General features: G+C 45.7%; 1 protein-coding gene across 6 annotated transcripts in view; it reads left to right on the top strand.

Annotated features, from left to right (window-relative positions):
- Nucleotides 1-27,075, top strand: part of MPHOSPH9 (M-phase phosphoprotein 9) — a 176,651-nt gene that overhangs the window by 22,978 nt on the left and 126,598 nt on the right. For 5 of the 6 annotated variants that reach the window (XM_077461900.1, XM_077461903.1, XM_077461902.1 and 2 more), the window contains 3 exons: nucleotides 2,142-2,227; nucleotides 12,921-13,044; nucleotides 19,719-19,808. In XM_077461900.1, the coding sequence (XP_077318026.1) occupies nucleotides 2,142-2,227; nucleotides 12,921-13,044; nucleotides 19,719-19,808 (300 nt within the window). The remainder of the gene's footprint in view (nucleotides 1-2,141; nucleotides 2,228-12,920; nucleotides 13,045-19,718; nucleotides 19,809-27,075) is intronic. The other variant, XM_077461904.1, reaches the window with a different exon arrangement.

The following is a 27,075-nucleotide window of genomic DNA, read 5'->3' as shown; positions in this document are numbered from 1 at the left end:
AAAACAAAAAAAAAAAAAACTATTACACTGCAGAGTTAAACAATTACTTAAATGCAACACTATTACAGCTGGTGCCTGGAAATGGGCTTTTAATTCCAACTTTTGAGTCTGTGATTAGCAAAAAGACATCTGTCCATTAGAAAATGGCTGGTGTTTGGGTCACATTTATTCTAAAAGCAGTGATGACGCGTATACACGACCGGACGTTCTGGCAGACTAGGTTCCGACAGAATCCGATCGTGTGTGGGCGAATCTGATGGACCTAGAAATAGAACATGATTCAAATCTGTCCGACGGACTCAATTCCTATCGGGAAAACTGCTCATCTGAATGCTGGTCCAATGGACCAAAATACGACACAAGTGAAGCTATTGGCTATATAGCTACTCGCTATTCAACTTATTCCCCCCCCCCCCTTTTTTTTTTTTTTTTTTTATTTATTTTTTAGTCCCATCTTACGTCATCGTGTTCAAAACGAACGGACTTAGTCCGTTCGTGTGTGGCCAAGTCTGTTCGTTCGCAAAGTCCGTCGGAACTCCGCAAGAGTCCGTCTGGAAGACCATCGGACCTAGTCTGCCGGAAAGTCTGGTCGCATGTAAGTGGCATTAAGAGTTTATAAAGATGTACTTCTCTATCCTGCCATATTTGCCATGGTGAACAGTTCAGTCGATTTGAGCCTTGATATGTTTCCCTGTTCAGCTGGGGGTAATATAATTAGATTCTCACGTGTTACATGATCATAACAGATGCCTGGCACTGTTTTCCATACATTGTGCAAGACCATTTGATCTTGTGCTACAGGGCCTGTGTAGTCCTGCCTATTTGTCCAATGATTCCTTTGTGGCAGTTTGAGGAAACTCTAACACAGGGAGAACATGTAAATTAAATGGTAGTACCCTGGCTGCAAACATCAGGACCCCAGCTCTATCCAATGCTATTCAGTATTTATTCTCCTAGAATTGTCATTTTATATGTAAAATGATATGCAAGAATGTTCTGCTGCTATTCTGCAGAATGGGATCTTTCTTCTATTTCTAATTGCCGGTAACCTTGTTTGGTTCCAGTAGCAGATGTTAGGATAGAATTACTACTAGTGTGCCTTAAGCACTGGTTATAAATAATACAACACTAGGGAAACAATCTTTTACCTGAAAAGAGACCATTGTTTGTCCTGTGCATCTCCTTTTATTAGTGCACACTAATAAAATCCCATTTCTTGAGAGGAATTTATTGAATTGCTGTTTGCATGTATTCCAGAGTTCCATCAGGATTGTCACCGTTTTTACTAAATTATAAAGGTGAAATTAACTGTGCATGAATGCCCTCTTCCAAGCCAGCATTTACAAAAAAAAAAAACGGGCACATGTGCGGTCACTTTCAGGTATTTGGGAGCTGGCCAGAGGGATCTAAGTGGTTCCATAGGAAATTATTTAATGACAAACCCTTTTACTTACGTACTGCAAGATGCTGTAAATTCTTCTTGGAATAAACATTTCTAAGACTGACTTTTTTTTTTTTTTTTGTGGGTAGTTTAAAATAGAACGTCAGACAACTTTTTATTTATTTTTTTTTTTTTTTTCGTGCGTTTTGCATAAGGTTGGGAAACGCTCTGGCAGGTTTTATTCCTGTGTCCTCATTGGGGAGATTTCCCCCTCGTTCTCTGCTCCAGAGACATGACGGGAAGTAACTGGAATTCTCCCCAATGTGAGAGGAAATTCCGCCTTTGACTGCTGTCACCAGAACAGGTGACCCCCATTGGAAAATACTCCAGTAGGGTCACCTGGATTCCCCCTTACACCCTTTTTTCAGAGACATGAATTTTTAAGTAACTGCAATTCTCCCTAATTTTAGAGGCGATCCCACCTTCGATCGCTATCACCAGAGCAGGTGACCTTGGTGGGGACCCTCATGTTTGTCCTAACTTGTTTCATTGGGCATAGATATCTTAAAAAAATGGTGAGGCCAGATCTTATTTTATTGAAATGGACAGTAGAAACCTGACCTGAGTTTATAACTCGTACTCCAAAATGAGAAAAAAGTAGTTTTAGTTGGTGTTCAACTTTAAAGTGGCTATTTTAGATGAGTCTGTAAATTGAACCTATTTACATCAAGGAAAATGTGTTTCCCTTTGCTTTTCACAGCGTGTAATAGAAGACCGTAAAGCAATCCTGGATATGGACACTTCAGATTACACCAAATCACCCCCAGAAGTCAGTATTGGAGGAGGGTATGTTAACAAATGGATAACCCTTTTTTAATTTTTTTTTATGGTATTTTATAATTCAAGTCAAATTTGAAGATTCACATAAGCTTTGTTGAGGCCAGTCACCCACATCCACCACAACTTTGTCTATTCCCCTTTTTTCTCTTGCGTACACTGACTGACACAGCTCCTTTATTCTTGACCATTGGGTTGTTACGCCACCTTCAGGAGAGGAATAAGCAGAACATGTTAACATGTACAAAAAACAGAACTTTCTAGTTTCCACCCAAGGGGCAGTCTCTTCAGTAACAACCCTCCAGCCTGCTTCCTGCAGCCTCAGTTTTTTTTTCCTGCCTAGTGAAGCAGAAGGACCTAGGAACCCTACGGGCCCATCGGTCCGTGGATTTTTTTCTGCAGACGTTTGCCTTTTGCACAAGATTATGATCCTGTGATCTGCTATCACAGCCGGCTGGGTGACAGGCTGGATACCCCTTATCCTTGTAGTCTCCCCAGCCTGGCCAGAGAGTGTTTGCAGACCAAAGCTACACGCTGGGTCGGCCATGACATGCTCCTCAGGCTCCAGGGGTTGCCTGGTGAGCGTAATGCTCTGGGGCACACATATGACTGGGCTACTGATGTCTGCATCACAGTGTGCATGGGCTGCTGAGTGGTGTTTCACTGGTTTCACTGTCCCTCTCTGTATACAGTGCTTGGTGGCCATTTTTGGTGTGACCAGGGAGCCATTTTTAGTTTGTCGACCATTTTCCCTGTGATCCCTGTGATTATGTCCTTCTTTTATACTAGATGCTCGGCAGCTATTTTGTTGTAGCCTAAACATGTTTTTCATGCTCAGCACTATTCCCTGAGTTGCACCGCGTGGTTTTCTCTCAAGCATCTGGGAGCTGACACAGGACACATGCACACCTAGCTGGACAGCGCAGAACTCGGTCAGGGTGGTGAGTCCTGCAGTGGGGGGCCTCTCAACCTGCAGCAGTTAGGAAGGTAGGATCATCACTGTCCTAAGTCCCCAACAGGTGGCAGACAGAGTAGGGTCAGAATGGCTTCAGAAACTGGTGTTTCCTCCACCGAAATCCAAGCAATTGCAGTTGGTTAGCCTGCAGACATTGCAGTGCCTCTGGAAGCTCATTGGCGGTCCTTAACACGTTAGTTGCCAAGATGGAGGCGGTGCGTGGGCGCAAAGGCAGTAAAAAGCGGCCCCTAACCCCGTCCTCCAGGGAGAGCTCTGATGCAGACTCTGGCCCCGCTGAGGCTGGTGAACCCTGCTCTGTTTCAGATGATGCTGACAAGGACTGTTCTGACAGTGAGGATGAGTCCTGTCCACGTCCACGCACAACAAATCGCTTGTTGGAGCACTTATCACAGCTGTGCCGCGATACCCTGAAAATTCAGGACACCGCAGATTCCTCTGCTGAGGTAGCGGTCCCTTTTGGGTCCTGTAAGCCAGCCCATACACCTAAGGTTTTTCCGTATCTGACTTATTCGATAAGTTCTTTTACAGGAATGGGGGCGACCGCAACGGATATTTTTAGGCCCCAAAACCCATGGCGGTCCGGTACTCCCTGCTCTGGTGGCTGAGGTCCCCGGCACTTCTGTCCGGGAAGTCATTCCTACCTCTGCATTGGGCTGTGATCACAACAGATGCCAGCCTGACCGGCTGGGGTGGAGTACTGGGAGTACAGCAGACCCAGCGTCTCTGATCGGGTGAGGAACCCAAGTTGCCGATCAATATGCTCGAACTCCGAGCGATCAGGTTTGCCTCCCACGTAGTCAATGAGAATACAAGGGCGTACGATCAGGATCCAGTCAGACAACGCCATGGCGGTGGCATATGTCAACCATCAAGGAGGCTGGACAAGTAGCTCGGCTGCAGCACGGGAGGTCGCTCACATCCTTCAGTGGACAGAGCGAAAGATACTGGCCTTGTCGGCCATTACATCCCGGGAGGAAGAAACTGGCAGGCGAACTACCTAAGTCTCCAGATGTTGGACCCAGGAGACTGGGCATTGCATCCAGACATGTTCAGGCTATTGTGCCAGATGTAGATCTTCTGGCTTCCTGCCTCAACCGGTAGGGCCGAGATTCATATCCAGGATAAGAGATCCTTGGGTGGACGCATCAATCGCACTAGTGGCTCCATGGGATCAGTACCGACTGGTCTGCGACTTTCCCCCGCAAAAGCTCCGCAGAGTGGAGGCTGAGGGGGTTCCAGTAATACTAATGCCCCGGAATGGCCTCGTCATCCCTAATGTGCCGACCTAGTATGTCTGGTTGCGAAGAATCCCTGGCGACTGCTGTTGCGAGAGGACCTTCTGTGTCAAAGTCCGATTCTCCATCTTGTTTTAACGGCATGGCTGTTGAGAGCCAGATGCTAAGGTACCGAGGCCTATCAGACTCGGTGATCTCAACTATGTTGTGTTCGCAACCTTCCTTTCTGCTGAAGGTGGTTTCGGCGTTCCACATCAATGATATTGTGTTACCATCTCTGTGTCCTAAATTGACACATCCTAAGAGGTGGCCCTCCATTCCCTGGACACGATCAGGGCTATAAGGATATATTTGTCTGCCGTGGCTCCCCTTCTGGAGTTCGATCTCTGTTAGTTTTGGTAGCTGGTCCGAAAAAGAGGTATAGCGGTCTAGTCGATCACCATTTTCGGGTGGGTCGGACAGATGTGGTACAGGCTTGAAGGGGCAGGTGCCCCCCTTTGCTACCATGGCCCATTCCACCAGGACAATGGGGCCTCTCGGGCTTCCGACATTGAGTGTCAGTCGCTCTGGCGTAAGACGATTTAGTCGTCTTCACACTTTTGCCAAATTCTACAGAGTGGATGTAAGCGTATCGTCCGATGCCTGCTTGGCCGCGAGTTTGCGGGCGGCCGTGTAATGTTGCAATTCTGCACTACTTTTTCTGTTTTAAAGAAAATGCAGTTACTTTTGAGTATAATGCACTGTTGCATTGTTGCCACAAGTTCTGATGCGGTTCGATAAGGTGGTGACTCCCTTGTTAGGGAGCACTTCTGTTTGTGGGTGAAGTTCTTTTATGCTGTTTCCCACCCCTCGTTATGATACTGCTTGGGGACGTCCCAATGGTCAAGAATAAAGGAGCTGTGTCAGTCAGTGAACGTAAGAGAAAATAGGATTTTTGTACTCTCCTTTAAAATCCTTTTCTCTGTAGTTCACTGACTGACACAGCACCCTCCCCTCTTATTATTTTACGTTATACTGCATGTTGACGTACCGAGGCTGCAGGAAGCAGGCTGGAGGATTGTTACTGAAGGAGCAGCCCCTTGGGCGGAACTAGAAAGTTCTGTTGTGTGTGTGTGTTTTTTTTTTTTTTTTTTTTTTTTGCCTAGTCCTCTCCTGAAGGTGGCGTAACAACCCAGTGGTCAAGAATAAAGGAGCTATGTCAGTCAGTGAACTACAGAGAAAAGGATTTTACTGTACGATTTTACTATAAAAATGTAATTCCAAATTTTATATAAGAGAGCAATCCTGTATTTTGCACAAAGATGACTTTCCATACTTTGCTTGCACTTAATTATTCATTATTGCACATTTAATATAGACTCCAGTACAAGATTATCACTCATTGCCAGGATTGGCTACCATATGTGGTTGATGTGTCCCCAGAAATTTACATAAGCTTGTTCAACATTTTGTTATAAGAATTATTGTATTGTATTTATAGAGTACATACTTTGATGTATTGATACATTTATCAGTGGCGTAACTAGAACCTCCAGGGCCCCGGTGCAAGAAACCATGGAGGGCCCCCCTGACCTCCAGCCAGGGCTCTTCCCACTGATCCCAGGGGTAGCAGGACCTGGATAGCAGGGGGAACAAATCCCCTCCATTTTCCTCCTGCAGTCACTTAATGCCCATCAGAGAGACAGGAGGAGAAGCAGACTTTTAGTGGCCACAGTAGAAAAATTGAGGGGATTTGTTCCTCTAAATGCCCCCTGCCCCCATCCAGGTGTTCATGGGCAATTGTGACCCCTGTAGTTACGCCCCTGGGATGAGTGGCAGTGGTGGTAGTGGGATTATTGACAGCAGTGGTGGTTGAGGAGGGATAGGATCAGTGGCATCCGTGGTGGGGGATGGGATGAGTGGCAGAGGTGGGGAGGATGGAATCAGTGGCAGCGGTGGTGGTTTGGTGGGGATGGGATCAGTAGTAGCGGTGGTGGTGGGGGAATGGGATGAGTGTCAGTGGTGAGGGGGGGTGGCATCAGTGGCAAAGGGTTGTGGTTGGGGGGGTGGGATCAGTGATAGGGGGGTTGAATGGGATGAATGGCAGATGTGGAGGTGGGAATGAGATCAGTGGAAAGGGTGATGGTTGGGGGGGTGGAGGGGGATGGAATGGGATGAGTGACAGTGATGGTGGGAGGATGGGATCTGTGGTGAGGGTGGTCGTTGGGGGGGAGGGGAATGGTATCAGTGGCAAGGATGGTGGTTGCAGGATGGGATCAGTGGCAGCAGCGGTCATGGTGGGGTGGATCAGTGACAGTAGTGGTCATCATGGGGTGGATCAGTGGTTGTGGTGGTTTGGGGGGTATTAGTGGTGGTGGTGGTGGTGTGTGGGGGTATCAGTGGCAGTTGTGGTGGTGTGTGGGGGTATCAGTGGTGGTGTGGGGGGTATCGTGGCAGTGGTGGTGGTGTGTAGGGGTATCAGTGGCAGCAGTGGTGGTGTGGGGGTATCAGTGGCAGCAGTGGTGGTGTGGGGGTATCAGTGGCAGCAGTGGTGGTGTGGGGGTATCAGTGGCAGCAGTGGTGGTGTGGGGGTATCAGTGGCAGCAGTGGTGGTGTGGGGGTATCAGTGGCAGCAGTGAAGGGGGTATCAGTGCAGCAGTGGTGGTGCGGGGGGTATCAGTGCAGCAGTGGTGGTGCGGGGGGTATCAGTGGCAGCAGTGGTGGTGCGGGGGGGGTATCGGTGGCAGCAGTGGTGGTGCGGGGGGGGTATCGGTGGCAGCAGTGGTGGTGCGGGGGGGGTATCGGTGGCAGCAGTGGTGTGGAGGGGGTATCGGTGGCAGTAGTGGTGTGGAGGGGGTATCGGTGGCAGTAGTGGTGTGGAGGGGGTATCGGTGGCAGTAGTGGTGTGGAGGGGGTATCGGTGGCAGTAGTGGTGTGGAGGGGGTATCGGTGGCAGTAGTGGTGTGGAGGGGGTATCGGTGGCAGTAGTGGTGTGGAGGGGGTATCGGTGGCAGTAGTGGTGTGGAGGGGGTATCGGTGGCAGTAGTGGTGTGGAGGCGGTATCGGTGGCAGTAGTGGTGTGGAGGGGTATCGGTGGCAGTAGTGGTGTGGAGGGGGTATCAGTGGCAGTGTTGTTATTAAGTGATGGTGCCACTCACTTGCAGATCACTTCGTTCCTCCTCCTTGCTCGGTCTTGCTTGGGCGAGCAGAGAGGCTGGGCAGAGCCTGTGAGTGAAGGTGTGGCCGGAGAAGAGAAGATGGGCGGGGACTGTGAGTGAAGGTGTGGCCGGAGAAGAGAAGATGGGCGGGGACTGTGAGTGAAGGTGTGGCCGGAGAAGAGAAGATGGGCGGGGACTGTGAGTGAAGGTGTGGCCGGAGAAGAGAAGATGGGCGGAGACTGTGAGTGAAGGTGTGGCCGGAGAAGAGAAGATGGGCGGAGACTGTGCGGGCAGAGAGGATGGGCGAAGCGGACGGGGACTGTCCCCGTGGTGCTGGAGCAGAGGATGGGAGGGGAGGATGGGCGGAGCAGCTGGAAAGGGTGGGCGGAGCTTACCGGGACTCCGTGTAAATTACTATCTCCCGGGCGGCAGCGGGCCCCCCCACAGTGGCGGAACTCAAGGGCCCAGTCGCAAATGCGACTGGTGCGACCGTGATAATTCCGCCACTGACATTTATATATTTAAAGCTGAACTCCAGGAATTCAGCTGCCTTGTAATATCTGCTGGATTCCTATGCGTTAAAGTGATCATAAAGTCTTGTTTAAAAAAACGAAAAAACAATCATGTCATACCTCCTCTGTGTAGTTGTTTTTGCGCAGAGCAGCCTGGATCCTCTTCTCAGGTCCTTCTTTCTGCTTCTGCCCCTCCCTCCTGTCAAGTGCCCCCACAGCAAGCAGCTTGCTATGGGGGCACCCAAGCCGAACTGCAACTCCCTGTGTCCATTCAGACATGGAGCTGCCATTCCGCCTCGCCCCCTCTCTCCCCTGATTGGCTAACTGACTTTAGTTGACAGCCACAGGAGCCAATGGTTACGCTGCTTTGTCTCTGCCAATCCGAAGGAAAGTCCCAGACGACCAAGGGATTCATGGACATCGCTGAAGAGAGATGGGGCTCAGGTAAGTGTTAGGGGGTGCTGGGAGGCTGCTACACATAGACGGTTTGTTGTCTTAATGAATAGCATGCTTTAAGATAAAAACCTCCTTCCTTTTACAACCCATTTAAGTCCAATGAGGTACTTGCCACCTTGTGGATTTATCTCTTTAATTTACAGTTTACATTTTTACTGGGAGCGGAAGCACCTATCTATAGACTTTCAGTGCTTCAACACTGGGCCATCTTCTTCTCCTTCAGCTGCAGAGTTATATGCAGTCTCTCTACCTGCCTCTCCTGTTCTCCTGCCCAATCAGAGTTCTGCTTATTCACAAAATACAAAGCCTTCTGTAAATTAATAGTGGAAGGGAGGAATGGGCAGAGGTGCTGTATATGAGAAGACAGCAACGCTTCTGTCAGAGCATTGGGAGTGTAGCTGCCAGTTGTAAATAACAGATAAGTCCACGAGGTGGCACATACCTCGTCGGACTTAACTTGTAGTAATCCAGCAGATTTTACAAAGTGGCTGAATTTCAGGCAAGCGGCTTAAGATGCATTTGGCCAAAGCTCCCCCCCCCCCCCCAGAGTACATTTACATTTTGTTCTCCTGTGACCCAGAGTCAGCTTATAGTGGGCTATTGCCCATTATCAGCCAACAGAGCCCATTATCAGCCAACACCAGGCTCGGGAAACCTGCCTGATTGATAGGTGGCTGTGTAGCTGAGAGCCGGAGCCCACCTCCCTCCTCATCCTTGCCTGTTGGAGCAGCAGAGACTGACAGTCGCTGCTCTCTGCTCAGAGCAGACTGATAGTTGAGTGACTAGCGATTAGGTGACATGGAGGTGAGTATATATGTTGTTTTTTATGTATAACTCCATGCTTCTCCTTACAGTTCAAATACATACTGTATATATGAACTGTTAAGCCAGTCTTGTGATCCAGGCACTTCTGCCAGAGTGCTTATTTCACTTATCTTCCAATACATCTGTTTTGTTCTACACAAATAAAACAATTCCCGACTCAGTTAAGTGTTCATTCAGGCTACTGTAGTTCCTTGCAATGTGTTTATGGACATGCATTATGCCACATACTAATGTGCATTGCAGTGAACAGAAAAGTGCACATTAGCCTTTTTTTTTTTTTTAGCAACATAGCACTCCATGTGTTTGTTGGCTGCTACTGAGCAGTTTGTCAGGATACTTATTACAATGAATAGCAATGTACAAAGGGCTATGCATTGTGGTTATATACTGCAACGCTTGTTACCAAAACGCACAAGTGAGAATGGACTTCTAAGTGTTTACCTCTATGTGGAGGGGCAAAATATGTGCACAGATGATGCTCATAATGGGGAGGAACAATAACAATCACAAGTGTTCAATTGATATCCCTTTGACCCCAGGAGCAGTCAGCCAACAATAATCCGCCTGATTTATGAATATTAGATTTTCTCCTAATCCGACCACTATTGTAATCTCATGTCTCTGGCCAGCTGTAGGCACAGCTGTCATAAAACTGGTAAGCAGAAAATGGAGATTGCATATATAATGAACAAATATGATATTTAAGTATACAAATAACAGAATTTTATTTTTCAAAATAAATGCTACATACACTGCCATCATGTAATTCTTTCATGCATGCATACCGTATATACTCGAGTATAAGCCGAGATTTTCAGCCTCTTTTTTGAGGCTGAAAGTGCCCCCCTCGGCTTATACTCGAGTCATCGCTGTCTGCCCGCTCGATCAGCGTGTCGAGCAGACAGACAGCGGCCATTCTGATTCAAAAGCCGCGCCTCCGGCTCCGCCTTCGCCTGTGATAGGCGGAACACTGAATTTCCCAGCAGCCTGTGTTCCGCCTATCACGGGCATCCGCTCATCCTCGTACTACGGACGAGGATGATACGACGTCCGTGATAGGCGGAACACAGGCTGCTGGGAAATTCAGTGTTCCGCCTATCACAGGCGAAGGAGGAGGCGCGGCTTTTGAATTTTACAATGGCCGCCGACGAAGAGGGCACGGGACGGAGGCAAGGCAACGCACGGCACGGGACAGGACGGGACGGGACGGGACGGGACGAAGGCAAGGCACGACACGGGACGGAGGCTCGGGACAAAGGCTCGGGACACAGGTAGGCTGGACACACACACACACACACACACACACACACACACACACACACACACACACACACGGATGGAGACACACACACACGGATGGATGGATGGATGGAGACACACACACACACAGGGATGGATGGATGGATACACACACACACAGGGATGGATGGATGGATGGAGACACACACACACAGGGATGGATGGATGGATGGATGGAGACACACACACACAGGGATGGATGGATGGATGGATGGAGACACACACACACAGGGATGGATGGATGGATGGACACACACACACACAGGGATGGATGGACGGACACACAGGGATGGACGGACACACAGGGATGGACGGACACACAGGGATGGACGGACACACAGGGATGGACGGACACACAGGGATGGACGGACACACAGGGATGGACGGACACACAGGGATGGACGGACACACAGGGATGGACGGACACACAGGGATGGACGGACACACAGGGATGGACGGACACACAGGGATGGACAGACACACAGGGATGGACGGACACACACACAGGGATGGACAGGCATGTCTCACCCTCGGCTTATACACGAGTCAATAAGTTTGCCAGTTTTTTTGGGGGTAAATTGGGGGCCTCGGCTTATATTCGGGTCGGCCTATACTCGAGTATATACGGTATTTCTTTCCTTTTATAATACAACCATTCCATCAGTAGTAATTTCAGGTATTTAGTAAAACAATTACATTTTTCACTTTTTTTTTTTTTTTTTTTTTAATTGAGGTTTTTACAAAAGAAACACATGGCTCGTGCAAATATATGAGCAAAACCAGTGTGTTCATAAATTCCAGAACAGCAATCGTGAGACTTGACAAAATTACATTTTTCAAACTGTAAGCTATACCGTCCACTCCACTTTGTAAAGTAGGCATAATCTAGATTATTTAACTATATTATACTCTTGGAAAAAAGTGCCGTCCATTCTGTTTTGCTGCATCATTTAGGAAATGGTATTTAGATACAAATGGCCAAAATATTGGCAAATGGTAAAAAAGCCCTTTTGAGCCAGGAATTCTTCTTTCTTGATATACTCAGAATGTATGTAAATATGAAGCTGTATATTACGATTGATATAATGATTATTTATTTCTGACTTTATATAGCACCAGCACGTTACACAGCACTTAAATGTCTCTTATTTGCTTCTATTTGGTCTGTTAAACCAGAGAACTTGTGAGCTGATAAGTTCTTGTACTGTCTGCTTCTAGACGGTTATCGGTTAACATTTTACCTTGTAATGAAGAATGGAGGGAGGTGTTGCGTAGCCCTAACATACTCCCTGTCCTAGGGTGACAATGCTGTTCGATATGGTTGTCACCTCAGGACTGAAAGTGTAATAATGCCAGGATTATAAGGTTAAAATAAAGGTGGGGGGGGGGGGGGGAAGTAATGAATGCAGCCACCATATATAAGCATTGTTGAGCTCTAATCCTATACATTTTTTTTCCCCTGGTTTTAAGATAATAGCCGCTTTTATAAATTTACTGTTGGCATATCGGGCATGGAAGTGCTAGAATAGGAGGTTCAGTCACATGAGATATACTGTAGCTGCTGGTTTTGTAATGTTAGCTTGCCCACAGGTCCCCTTTCAGAATGTTAAAGGGTCAGTCCATCCAAAACTTGTATTTTCATGTTTGGGTAATATTGAAAGTGTCAAGATTTCCCTGTTTGGATATGGAGGATGCAACAAGAGGAGTTGGAATAAAGAAACATGAATGGAATCATGGAAAACTCTTATGCTGACAGGTACAGTTTTGGGAACTACAGATTCCAACTGTAGCTTAGAGTTCACTTTGGGTGGACTGACTTTTTAAGAGAAACTGTCACTTTAACAGTTCACAGCAAAGTGACAGTGTCTGCTTATAGCTCATGCACCCTCGCTGCTCTATGAGCTCTCATTATTTTGCCAGAGCAAAGCTTCCAGGTATATGAGCTGGTGACCTCCCCCATAAGAACGTATATATATCCAATTGCAAGACCAAACACTCTCCCTTGGAGGGTGGGGACAGTGAGGTTTTTCACCCAGGTAAGCTCTGACAGTGCAGCTTACTCTGGACTCCTGTATTGGGAAGGCAACGAGGGAGTGTGTGGATAGGCAAGTATAGCTTCCTGGGGTGGTGGACCATCAACTCCTAAGAAAAAATGTATTCCGTTCTTGCCTGTGTATTGCTAGAAATATATTTTCCTCACTCTTCTATATATATATATATATATATATTTTTTTTTCTTCCTGTGTTATACTTGGCGTCTAGAAGTACAATAAATAAAGGATTGCCCCTCTCTGAGAGCTCTTATCCGTGTCCTGAATCTCAGGCATCTGCTGGAGAACTTTGTGGCATTGAACAGACTGATTCTGAAGACAGAAAAAGTTGTGAGGTAATATTTAGTGCAGGTCTTCTGCATTATAATGGCAATGACTTTGTGTTGTACATTGACATTTGGAAAAAAATTGTATTACATGTAACTCACTGTTCATCCAATACTGAGTGTAAAAAGATCATAACGTTCTGTGCAAACTGTTGGCGCTATATAAATCCTATATTATAATAATAATATTGGGCTTGTAGCTACTCATTTCTTTGGGTTTACCTTGTAATTATTGTGTTCATAACGGCTTGGATACATAAGCATCTTGTCGCCTGTCTCTGCATTGTCACATCAAAACTAAAAGAGAAGGAGATACAATAAAGTAATAAACAGGAATGTCATGGGGGGGGGGGGGGTTATACATAGTTTCCCTTAGGCTATCCAAGCCCCCCCACAGTCTTCTGCGACACATCATAGCTTCAAGAAAACTGTAGGACCATTCACAAAGTGCAGCACGGCTGTGAAGCCAAAAGCAGCATAGCTGGCTGCCCACAGTTAGAATACCGGCACAGGGAAAGCGAAGGCTAGTGAAGAATCAGTCCGGGTGAGGATGTTGCAGGATCTCTGGACAGGTAAGTGTCCTTTTAATAAAAGTCAGCAGCTACAGTATTTGTAGCTGCTGACTTTTTTATTTTATTTTTTTTGTAATGTAATGGCTGCATTTTATTTTTAATCCAAACATTTTTTTAGCAAGTATAGAGAACAATCTCTTTTCTTAATCATGCATTGCAGGTTGATACATATTAGGGTTGGAACAAATAATAAACATAATTGATTATAATCCAGCATGAAAATGGTTGTCAACTATTTTTTTTTATTTTTTTATTTTTTTTTATAATTCGTTTTTTATTGGTATTCCAGGTTTACATAGCAAGAAGAATAAAATCTGCATATCAGCGGTTATAAAATGATACATGTCACAGTGAACAGGTCAATAAAACGTTCATGGATGAATTCTATCCATATTGTTCAATTCAATGCCTTTGTTGTCTAAACATTGGGTCGTGGATGATGCCCCAGCTGCGCGTCCGACACCCCAACGGGGGTCTAGCTGTGCCCAGCCCCAGCGCCACCCCTCCCCTACCTCAATATGTTAGCATATATCAATACATATATCGTTGACCTTTGTGATTGCACATCTTAACCCTTACGTCTCTCCAACACGCTGTCATGCAGTTATCTTTAGTATCCACAAATAACACAAGAAAAATAAAGACAAAAAGAGAAACTATAGAACTTAAAGTAAATATGTAATATTAACTTGCCAAAAGTCAACCAGTGTCAGCTCCCTCCTTACTATCTGATTACATCATGGATCACAAACTTTTATATTGTAGGATTATGTGTCTTTTAATGGAAATTCACTTAGCCAATAATTCCAGTCGTCATTACGTTTTTTTTTTTTTGTTTGTTTTTTTATTAGCCACCTCATTATACGCCAATATTCTCTAATATTGAGCAGAAATATGCACTCTTTTAATCATATCCGACACATTCGGGGCCTTGTTGGTCTTCCACAAGGATGCTATAGTTATGCGCGCTGCAGTAAAAATTTGAATCAATAGTGAGCGAAATTTAGGGATTGTCCCTATCTTTTGATGAAAAAGGGCCATTTCCGCCTGAGGGGAGATTAAGAAGCCTGTTACCTTTTTGAGATTAGATGGAATATTCCATTCCAGAAGCTACGCAGACACCTGCACGTCCAGAATATGTGGAATAATGATCCCACCTCTCCGCACATTCTCCAGCACATGGGGTCTGACGCAGGGAATATCTTAGACAATCTAATGCCGCGTACACACGATCGGACTATCTGGTGGACTTAGTCCGGACTTTGAAGCGGAGGTCCGCCAGACTTTTCAAACGAGTGGACCTGCCCACACACGACCTGACTTTTCTGGCAGACTAGGTGCGGCGGACACACCGCCAGACTTTTGAAATGAACGGACATGCCCACACACTGGGGAAAGTCCGTTCATTTTAAACGCGGCTCCAAGTAGACGGGACTAGCGAAGGAAGTCAATTTCGCCGCCTTTGGCGGCGAGATTGACACCTCGCTGGTCCCGTCGCCTGGTAATGACTTAAAGGGGAAGCCCCCAAGGCCATATCAGACCCTTATACGAGCACGCAGCCCGACCGGTCAGGAAAAGGGGTGGGGATGAGCGAGCGCCCCCCCCCCCCGAGCCATACCAGGCCGCGTGCCCTCAACATGGGGGGTGCTGCGGCCCCTCCACCTCAAAGCACCTTGTCCCCATGTTGATGAGGACAAGGGCCTCTTCCCGACAACCCTGGCCGTTGGTTGTCGGGGTCTGCGGGCGGGGGGCTTATTGGAATCCGGGAGCCCCCTTTTAATAAGGGGACCCCCAGATACCAGCTCCCCACCCTATGTGAATGAGTATGGGATACAATGTACCCCTACCCATTCACCTGGTGAAAAAAATGTAAATAAAGCACAACACAAGGTTTTAAAATAATTTATTGCACAGCTTTGGGGGTCTTCTTCCATCTTGGGGGGTCTTCTCTCCAGACTCCTCCGCTATCTTCTGCTAGATCTTTTACTAGCGGAGGAGCCCGGCTTTCTTCTTCGTCGTCGCCGCTGCCTCTTCTTCCGACTTCGGGGGTCTTGTCCCCCTCTTCAGTTCTTCTTGCCGGGCCTCCGCTTCCTTCTTCCAGGTCTTTTACTAGTGGTGACCTGGTCTTCTATCGTAGCCGCTGCCTTCTCTTCTCTTCTTCTTCTCTTCTTCCTTGAGATGTTGACTCGACGCTGTCTCTGGCCACAATGACAGGGACGCGTTGTGCGCCGACTTGTATAGGGACAATGGGCAGGGTCACCGTGTGATGTCACATGGTGACCCCGCCCCCTTATGTCACAGTCCCGGAGGATGCTGGGGCCGTGACATCATAAGGGGCGGGGTCACCATGTGACATCGCCCGGTGACCCCGCCCATTATCCCTATATAAGTCGCCGCACAATGCGTCCTTGTCATTGCAGCCAGAGACAGCTTCAGGTCAACATCTCAAGGAAGAAGAAAAGGCAACGACGACAGAAGACAGAGCCACCGCTAGTAAAAGAGCTGGGAGAAGAAAGTGGAGGCCTGGCAAGAAGAACCGAAGAGGGGGACAAGACCCCTAACATCGGAAGAAGACCCCTGGGCGGCGACTAAGAAAGCCGGACTCCTCCGCTAGTAAAAGAGCTAACAGAAGATAGCGGAGGAGTCCGGCGAGAAGACACCCGGAGCTGTGCAATAAATTATTTTAAAACCTTGTGTTGTGCTTTTATTTACGTTTTTTTTTTTTTTTTTTTTCACCAGGTGAATGGGTAGGGGTAAATTGTATCCCATACTCATTCACATAGGGTGGGGGGCCGGTATCTGGGGGCCCCCTTATTAAAGGGGGCTCCCGGATTCGGATAAGCCCCCCCACCCGCAGATCCTGACAACCAAGGCCAGGGTTGTTGGGAAGAGGCCCTTGTCCTCATCAACATGGGGACAAGGTGCTTTGGGGTGGGTCGCTTGTCCCCACCCCTTCCTGACCGGCCAGGCTGGGTGCTCGGATAAGGGTCTGATATGGACCTGGGGGGGACCCCCACACTGTTTTTTCGGCTTAGGGCTTCCCCTTTAAGTCCATACCAGGTTACGAAGCCAGCGAGGTGTCAATCTCGCCGATGGAAGCGGCGACGACATTGACATCCTTCGCTAGTCCCGTCTACCTGGAGCTGCGTTCAAAATGAACGGACTTTTCTCCATGTGCGGGCAAGTCTGTTCATTTCAAAAGTCCGGCGGACTAGCACACAGACTGCCAGATTGTCCGCGGACCTTTTTTTCCCCAAAAGTCCGGCGGACTTAGAATCTGGCCGTCTGTGTGCTAGTCCGGGCCGATTGTGCGTCCGCCAGGCGTAGTCTGCCAGATAGCCCGATCGTGTGTACGGGGCATAAGGGGGACTAGGTAGCTCCTATTAAACATTTTCAAAAAGTTATCCCAGCGGTTAACACACCTGGATGCTCCAAACTTGATTTGTCTAGCTTGTTTCCAGTCTGCACTACTAAATGACACTCCAAGGTCTTTTTCCCACGCTATCATATGGGCTGATTTGGTAGGTGAGTCCTTGGACTGTAATTCAGCATAGCATCTAGAGATTCCTCCCTTTTTATATGGCCTATTGGTAAACTCCTGCCATAACTTTTCATTCACTGCAATAAACGTAATCTCTTTGTCCCTAAGCAGGTGCTGGACTTGTAGAGTTTCGTAATTATAAGATGGGGAGGTGGAGTTGAGGTCTTCAACGTAGGACAGGCCCCGCGCCATCCAAGGATAAACCCTAATAGAGGGGGATTAGGCATTCTAAAACTATAATAGGGGCTCTAATTTTAAGATGTTCCTTGTCCTTAGCTGGTCTCTGGAATAAATTCCAAGCATTAACTGAGGCTTTTATTGCTAGGATGTTGGGAATGTGCAATCGAAGGCCCGTTCTAGGTGCAAATAGTAATGATGGGAGCTCTCGAGATGTAGTGGTGGCTTTTTCCAGCTCCACCCTCTCCAAAACTGAGACTTACCTAAGCGGTGTTATGCCTGGGCAGGGATTACTTTCTATTTTTGCACGGTGTCCATTCACAAGAAAGTGTTCTGTGATATATTTAAAGAAAAGGATTTTCCTCCTAATATCTTTATTTTGTAAACTACAAATGGCATCAATCAACCATATCCTGAAGATTAACAAAGGCAGACCTGTTTTGAAGTCCAACCTGTGTGACAGCCATGGCTGCCTCCATAGATGCAATGGAAAAGTTAGCATAGTCACGAAGGGACAGGAAGCGTGTCAGTAAAAATTAAGGCATAATGCCTTAAATAAAGAAAGCGACTCTAGCTACTACACCTAAGGACTGGTAAACTGCAATATTTGACATTTAAATTTTTGGGTTTACGTAATCTTTAAAGCAGTGGTCATCAACCCTGCCCTCAGGGCCCACTAACAGACCAGGTTAGCAAGATAACTGAAATACATCACAGGTGATATCATTTGCTGCTCAGTGATTGCAGTATTCTAGTCTGCATCTCCCCAAAGTAATGCATAAAACCCAGCCTGTTAGTGGGCCCTGAGGACAGGGTTGATGACCACTGCTTTAAAGGATACCCAGTTGATTCTGGTTGCAGTATGGATTGCTCCCCTCTACTGAGGTTTTCAGCAGTGTAGCAAGATTCAGTGGTTTTTAATTGATGATGGACTCTGAACAAGTATGCAGTATGTAAAATCAGAAATTTTAATATGCGCTTTTTTTATTGTAGTTCAGTGGCTCATCTAGCATTTAAACCACAGGATAAGCAGTGACAACCAGTCAGCATTTTTGGAAAGAAAAGTCAGCTTTTTTTTTTTTTTTTTCCCCCATTTCTCTTAGTAGCTGACAAATTCCTTTTTTACCATCTGGAAATTTTTGGTTGTGTAGCGTAGCCATAAAATACAGTGATTTATTTTATTTTATCGGAAATCATAGCATTTCAGTGACATTCTTCACTGCACAACACATGACCAAATATTTGCAACAAAAGGCACACAAGGCAAGTGTGTTTCACAAATGAATTAAACAAGTGCATTAGTCATTGTATTCCACTGGGCAAGAAGCATGAAAGCACAAAATTAAAACCCAGGTGGCTAAATTGTGTAAAACAAAAAGCAAACAAAATAGAAAGAACAGGCCTTAAATCACAAAGTAGAAAGGACACCCAGATTCACAATGTGTTCATGAATAAATGTAATTAGAGCAGCTAAAATAAAATATGAGCAACACGTTGCTACCGCAAACAAAACAAAGCCCAATCCCCCCATTTTTCATAAAAAAATATCACCAGTAAATGGATTGTGAAAGACTGGTTAGGCCCCATAACAGATAAACACAAATGACAGGGAAAAGGCAGATGCATTAAAGGATGGGTTCACCTTTTGTAACCTGTTACATGTTACTCTCATATTTAGGGTGTAATATGTAACATTTTATTTTAGAGCACCTTTATATCGCCTCCTGGATCACTGCCTGTTATTTACAATTTACAGAATTGTACATCATTGTTTTCTCTATCCTAAATTGTATGCTACAGCTTTCTCTATCCTTCCATTGCTCTGAAAGCAATCCTGTCTGCCCCTATTCTCCCCTGTTTATTCACAAAATACTTTTGTATTTTGTGAGTGGGTTTACACAATACAAGGTTTCTGTGATTGGGCAAGAGGAAAAGAGGGGTGAAAGAGCGATGGCCACTGTAGGCTAGCCGCATGTCTCCAATAGAAGTGTAGCCAAAGCTATAATATGAGCGCGTAAATTGTAAATGACGGAAAGTGATCCAGGGGGTGGCATACACCTACTGACATTTTAATGATTGTAGCCAAGCAGATTTTTATTTTTTTTTGTTCTTTAAGGTGCCATCAAAAGTGGAGACCTCTATGTGGCGGGGCATCCAATCAAATGGTGAATCTCCATTTTTGGTGCATCTCTGAAATGTTTGAAATCCTCTTTAAAATATAGCCAGTTTTAATTTGGTTAATACAATTTTGCCACTGGCATCATTGATAATACTTAATTGTGTGACCAACAGAAGTATACTAAACTTGTTAGTGGACTTTTCAACTTTGGCCTTTCAAATCTTTATTCATCAGCTAGTTTTAGTATGTAATTCTTTCTTGCTTTGTTAATTAGGCCCGGTGGTTACAGTTATTTCAACTGGTAGAAAAGCAGTGTCAAGAGCAGATCGATGCTCAGCAAGAACAATTTACCCATCAATTACAGGTAAGGCACATATATCTCTGTGGACAGAAATATATATATATATATATATATATATATATATATATATATATATATATATATATATATATATATATATATAATATTATAATGTATATGTGTTTAACATTTCTTATTCCCAATAAGCCTATATTGATTGGTTTGCGCGAAAGTTATAGCATCTACAAACTACGAGAGGTTTATGGACTTTATTTTACTAGTAATGGTGGCGATCTGCGATTTTTTTTTTTTTTTTTTTTTTTTTTTTTTTTTTATGGGACTGCAACATTGCAGCAGACAAATCTGACCCCAAGTGACACTTTTTTGGGGGACCAGTGACACAATACAGTGATCGGTGCTAAAAAAAATAAATAAAAAAAATTGCACTGATTACTGTATAAATGACACTGGCACGGAAAAGGGGTTAACATGAGGGCGATCAAAGGGTTAAGTGTGTTTTCTTACTGTGTGTGGGAAGTGCTGACAGGAAAAACAGAAATCGCTGTTCCTAATCAGTAGGAACGGCAGATCTCCATGGTGTCCCCTGTCAGAACGGGGATCTGCCTTGTTTACATATGTAGACTCCAATTCTGTCTCTCTGTACCGTGATCGCGGGTGGCCAGTGGACATCGAGTCTGCCAGGTGAGCGCATCGGCTCCTCCACCGTGCAGTGGGGACGTGCCCACACTATATAGTTCAGGTACATTATTTCGCGAAATAGAGCCTCCCTGCTGCAGTGTATATGCGGTGGGCGGTCTTTAAGTAGTTAATCTGAAAAGAAATTGGCAAAATAATTGATTATGAAAATAATCGTTAGTTGCAGCCCTAGTCTCAACTGTTCAATCTATTTTTAGATCCTGGTCTCAAATGTTCAATCATCTGTTTTTAGATCCTGATCTCCACTAGTTGATCTATTTTTAGATCCTGGTCTCAACTAATCGATCTATTTTTGGACCCTGGATCCAGATAACTGAGAACTTGTGAATGTGTGAGGAGCAATGTCTCATGGGACATCTAGTCCTGGACAGAAGGAAGTGACTTAAATTAATTCTAAAAGCAGCATTTTTTTTAACTTAAAGGAGTATTACAGCCAATGCTTGTTTGGTTGTACTCTTGTGGTTTACAGGAGGGCAGTTTGTTCTGCACTCCTGTGACCAGCTCAGAGCCAGTCCAGGCTGGGGAAAGATCCCAACCATATGTTCGGGATCCACCCAGGAGCCTGGACGGGCACCTGGCTCAGTGGGAGGGCAGAGCAGACAACAGTGAGAGGAAAGTCATGAGCTCTCTGCTTGCATAGCACTGACAGCTGAGCGATCATCGTTTTTTGATCGCTCAGTTTTCAGTCGTAGAGCTGGTGGGGGACAGATGCAGCTTTGGACTGGAGCTGCATCCGCCTAGGTAAGTAGGTCAAGCACACAGTGCAGATGAGGATTGAGTCTGCACGGGTGCCTTCATAGCAAGCAGCTTGCTATGGAGGCACTCTCAAGGCAGGAGGAGCCCGGAGCACTGGTAGGGGACCCCGGAAGAGGAGGATTAGGGCTGCCCTGTGCAAAACCATTGCACAGAGCAGTCAAGTATGATATATGTTTGTAAATGTTTTAACTCTTTTTTTTTTTTTTTTTTTTTTTTTTTTTTTTTTTTTTTATAAACAAAAATCACTTTAAGACCCCTTTCACGCTGGGGCGGTGTGGGAGTTGGCGGTAAAGCTCCGCTAGTTTTAGTGATGTTTTACCGCTGTTCAAGAATAATTTGTTTTTTTAAAACTTTACAATTATTATTATTAACTAAATTGTGCAGCAAAACTTTTTTTTTTTTTTGTATCCAATTAATCAGCCAACTAATTCATTTAGAAAATAATTGTTAGTTGCAGCCCTAATTTGGGTAATTTCTGTTGTTATGATTTAAAAGGAAGCCAAATAACTATGTGATGATAATAAATGGCTTCATATGATCACTGTCCTTAAAAGCATGATTAGTCATATTTTCAATATCAATGCCATGATCTCACCATCTGTGCCAGGGTGTGCAAACTTTTGAGCACAGGTGTGTGTACTTTTTATATATAATATTATTATTATTATTAATAAATATATAAATACATTTGTGTGTGTATAGATATATTTATTATAGTCAACTGCCTGTTTTGCCAATTTTTGTTCTTTTATAGCCCAATAATATAATAGTGTTACTAAACCCACAATCGTAAAATCAGTCTGCATGTGCAGTAAAGCATGCTTGTTATACTGTGGAACCTAAGGGGTAATCCTCTGCATTGTGTAAAAAGGCTGTTTGATCCTCCCATTCTTCCACAGTCCCCAATTCATCTGCTGATAGAGTGCCCCCAAGGGTCTGTACTGCATATGCTCAGTTTGGTGTGTATTGCAAAAGTGTTTGTTTTTTTTTTTTTTTTTCTTGGGAGGGTGCATGTGATCAGCACAGGCATACTTGCCAACAGTCCCGATTTTTTTCCCAGGACAATCTCGATTTGTAGACCCTCATCCTGATCTGAGGTTGATCCCCAAGATTTTGCTTTTGTCCCGGGAAAGCGGGACTGTTTTTGGCTCCAAAAATATGGCCACGAGATCTCATTCTGGCTTGCAGGTTCTTTCCCTTGTGCTCAGTAGAGAGAGGGGGGACCTCCGATTCGTGCAGCCAACCGGCTTATCTCTTCAGTGTACTAGTAGATGTTTCTCTTCTATACTGAAGCCGGTTAGCTGCACTGGCACCTGCAAAGACACATGGAGCTGCCGCCAACCCTCCACCCTGTGGCTTGCTGCTGATCTATGAGAGGCGGAGCCAAGGGGCTCTACTGCACTGGGGACACCTGAGACGTAAGAGGGGCTCTGCTGGGGGCACCTGTTGTAAGCAGGGACTCTGCTGGGGACACCTGATGGCATTTGGAGGCAGGCGACATAGCAAGTGCTATGCTCAGGGCTTCCACTGATTGTGCATTATGGTGAGTTGAATTATTTGATTTTATATTACAATGTAATAATAGAAATAATGCGCTTCAATCATCCTGACACCATAAAAACCATGGTGCCGGGATGATTGAAGTGCTAACTCCAGATATTTAGAGTATCGATCTGCTGATTGTTAAACTTTATGGAATACACATTTCTATTCTGTCTGTCTGTCTATCTGTCTTTTCTCCATTCCTCATTCATCTCAGACTTGGACTACACCCCTTTGAGCTATACCCCTTTAAGCCACACCCCTTTTCCCCCACATTTTCCTTTCCCCGCTACACCACGCCTATAAACAAATGCCCCCCCTGTAATTATAATAAGACTCCTACAGACAAAGTGCCTCTAGATTTTTTTTATTTATTTTTTAACAATGTTGGCAACTATGCACAGGGCCAATCGGCACTGTCCAGAGAGAGGGTCAGGGGTCATGCAGTGTTTGGCCAGACACTGATTAAAGTCAGAAGACTGCTATATACTGCTGATGAGGAAAGATATTTAGCAGTTTATAGTTACTAAAACAATTGCATTTCCATGTTCTGTGTACTGTGGGAGACCAGATATAGTGAATGCAGGGTCCTAGGTTTAGTAACACTTTTTAACCAGTTGCCGACCGCCGCACGCCGATGTACGTCGGTAGAATGGCACGGGCAGGCATAAGGACATACATGTACGTCCCTTGCCTCCCGCGGGTCGGGGGCCCGATCGGGCCCCCGCCCGGTGCCTGCGGCGGTCGGTTTTCGTCCGGGAGCGATCCGGGACGAGGGGGCGGCCATTCATTCATGGCCACCCCCTCGCGATCGCTCCCGACGAATAGAAATCCCCGGTGACATCACTTCCTCTCCTGTAATGTAAACACAGGAGAGGAAGTGATGTATTCTCTCCTCCGTGTCGGTATTTTTCGTTCCGACACGGAGGAGAGCGGATCGGTGAGTTGCACCAACACTCTACACACACAGTAGAACATGCCAGGCACACTCACACCCCCCCTTTACCCCCCAATCACCCCCCCAATTACCCCTGCCCCCCAGTCACAGTGACACCAATGTCATTTTTTTTTTTTTTTTTGCATTGGTGTCATTTGTGACTGTAATAACTGTTAGGGCAGTTAGAGTTAGCCTCCTTTAGTTCTAATGTACCCCCCTAACCCCCCCAATAAAGGTTTAACCCCGTGATCACCCCCCGTCGCCAGTGTCACTAAGGCTGGGTTCACATTGCAGCGGTTTATGAGAACGAATGTGATTCGCACCGCACTGCAGTGCAAATCACATCCGATCTCTGTGCGATTCGAGTTCAGCCATTCGCCGCACCCGCCACACCCGCCGCAAATTCGCACGGGACCCTTTTTTTGGCCCGCAGCAGAATCGGATCGCATGGGTGTTCACACCATGCGATCCGAGTTTGCAGATCGCACTGCGATATGCGAACTGATCTGGGGGTGTCAGTAACATTTCACTGACACTCCCAGCAGTTCGCATAGGGCAGTGTGAACTGCCGCCGGGAGGCATGCGATGCGGGAACCCGCCGCGGATTTGCGGCGTTTCCGCATCGCTCCAGTGTGAACCCAGCCTAATAAGCGATCATTTTTCTGATCGCCGTATTAGTGTCACAGGTGACGCTAGTTAGGCAGGTAGGTATTTAGGTTCGCCGCAGCTTTTTATAGCGCCAGGGACCCCCATATACTACCGCATAAAGCCCCCTGATTGCCCCCTAGTTAACCCTTTCACCAGTGATCACCATATAACTGTTACAGGTGACGCTGGTTGGTTAGTTATTTTTTTATAGTTTCAGGGCACCCGCCATTTATTACCTAATAAAGGTTTAACCCCCTGATCACCCGGCGGGTGTCATTTGTGACTAATAACTGTTAGGGCAGTTAGGGTTAGCCCCCTTTAGTTCTAAGGTACCCCCCTAACCCCCCCAATAAAGGTTTAACCCCGTGATCACCCCCCGTCGCCAGTGTCACTAAGGCTGGGTTCACATTGCAGCGGTTTATGAGAACGGATGTGATTCGCACCGCACTGCAGTGCAAATCACATCCGATCTCTGTGCGATTCGAGTTCAGCCATTCGCCGCACCCGCCGCAAATTCGCACGGGACCCTTTTTTTGGCCCGCAGCAGAATCGGATCGCATGGGTGTTCACACCATGCGATCCGAGTTTGCAGATCGCACTGCGATATGCGAACTGATCTGGGGGTGTCAGTAACATTTCACTGACACTCCCAGCAGTTCGCATAGGGCAGTGTGAACTGCCGCCGGGAGGCATGCGATGCGGGAACCCGCCGCGCATTCGTGGCGTTCCCGCATCGCTCCAGTGTGAACCCAGCCTAATAAGCGATCGTTTTTCTGATCGCTGTATTAGTGTCACAGGTGACGCTAGTTAGGCAGGTAGGTATTTAGGTTCGCTGCAGCTTTTTATAGCGCCAGGGACCCCCATATACTACCGCATAAAGCCCCCTAATTGCCCCCTAGTTAACCCTTTCACCAGTGATCACCATATAACTGTTACAGGTGACGCTGGTTGGTTAGTTATTTTTTTATAGTTTCAGGGCACCCGCCATTTATTACCTAGTCTCACTAGTGTACCCCTAAATTTAGGGGTGTCTACTTTCCAAAATGGGGTCATTTGGGGGGGGTTTGTGCCATCTTGGCATTTTATGGCCTTCAAAACTGTAACGCCCTTAGAAAGCCTGAAGGCGGTGCTTGGTTTTCGGGGCCCCGTACGCGGCTAGGCTCCCAAAAAGTCCCACATATGTGGTATCCCCGTACTCAGGAGAAGCAGCAGAATTTATTTTGGGGTGTCATTTCACATATGCCCATAGCATGTGTGAGCAATATATCATTTAGTGACAACTTTGTGTAAAAAAAAAAAAAAAAATTTTTTTTTTGTCATTATTCAATCGCTTGAGGCAAAAAAATAAAATATTCAATGGGCTCAACATGCCTCTTATCAATTTCCTTAGGGGGTCTACTTTCCAAAATGGGGTCATTTGGGGGGGTTTTGTACTGCCCTGCCATTTTAGCACCTCAAGAAATGAGATAGGCAGTCGTAAACTAAAAGCTGCGTAAATTCCAGAAAACGTACCTTAGTTTGTAGATGTGACAACTTTTGCGCAAACCAATAAATATACAATTATTAACTTTTTTTTTACCAAAGACATGTGGCTGAATACATTTTGGCCTAAATGTATGACTAAAATTGAGTTTATTGGATTTTTCTAATAACAAAAAGTAGAAAATATCATTTTTTTTCAAAATTTGCGGTCTTTTTACGTTTATATCGCAAAAAATAAAAATCGCAGAGGCAATCAAATACCATCAAAAGAAAGCTCTATTTGTGGGAAGAAAAGGACGCAAATTTTGTTTGGGTACAACATTGCATGACCGCGCAATTACCAGTTAAAGCAGCGCAGTGCCAAAGTGTAAAAAGACCTCTGGTCATTTACCAGCAAAATGGTCCGGTCTGAAAGTGGTTAATATGCCTTCACTAAACAAAGATGCTGCATGTGCAAACTATTTACAGCCTGCTGCTGTGTGAAAAGACTTGCTGCTGACAGAACATTAAGAAGATAAAAGGGCTGCGTATTTGTTTTTGGGAACCCAGTTAGTCAGAAATTTACTGTTTAGTTAGTTAGTTGGACAAGGTTAGATGTTTTTGTTTTACGCTATGTAGTTGCTGTACAAAGCCTTCCTGCATTGAAGCTGAGGTTGCTGCTGTGATTCAAATTGCAGAGCAAACTTGCTTGGACTGTTCCTGGGTGTCCCTGTCTCATGCATGGTGTACCAATGCCATTGACAGTTGATCCTGTCTCCCTTACATTACGCAAACGATTTTGTGTATTATTTTTGTGAATACATTTGTTATATATTTTTTACTTCTATTCTGGTCTGCCTTAAAAGTCCCACTGCACCAGGGGGTACTGTGATCTCCTTGTCAGGGGATCTTTCTATTTACGCAAAAAGCAGTTCTCAAAAAATGGGTTTAAATTTTATATGGGATGGTTATTGGCAGAGTAGAAAATGTGAAGTGATCTATTCATATAAAGATAAAATAATTGTTATGATTAAAAAAAAAAAATGCATGAAATTTTTAATCTTTCATTGCCACCGACTTAAAGCTTATACACACTTGTGGTGTTCTGTTCAAAAAACATATGACTTGGCTGTTCAGGTGTGACCAGCCCTGGGTCTCGCACCTCCATCTTGGTCCCAGTTCAGGCAGCAAAGCCCCCAATGATGTATTTAGCGCTGCCCTGGACATTCTGTGAGTGGGTTCTGCAGCCTTCTGGGATATGTGACAAGG

This window comes from Lithobates pipiens, unplaced genomic scaffold, assembly GCF_037356315.1.
Source record: "Lithobates pipiens isolate NorthernLeopardFrog02 unplaced genomic scaffold, aLitPip1_a1.2 Scaffold_3, whole genome shotgun sequence".
Lineage (NCBI taxonomy): Eukaryota > Metazoa > Chordata > Amphibia > Anura > Ranidae > Lithobates > Lithobates pipiens.
Note: the sequence above shows the minus strand (reverse complement) of the source record. Positions and strands in the feature narration are given on the sequence as shown.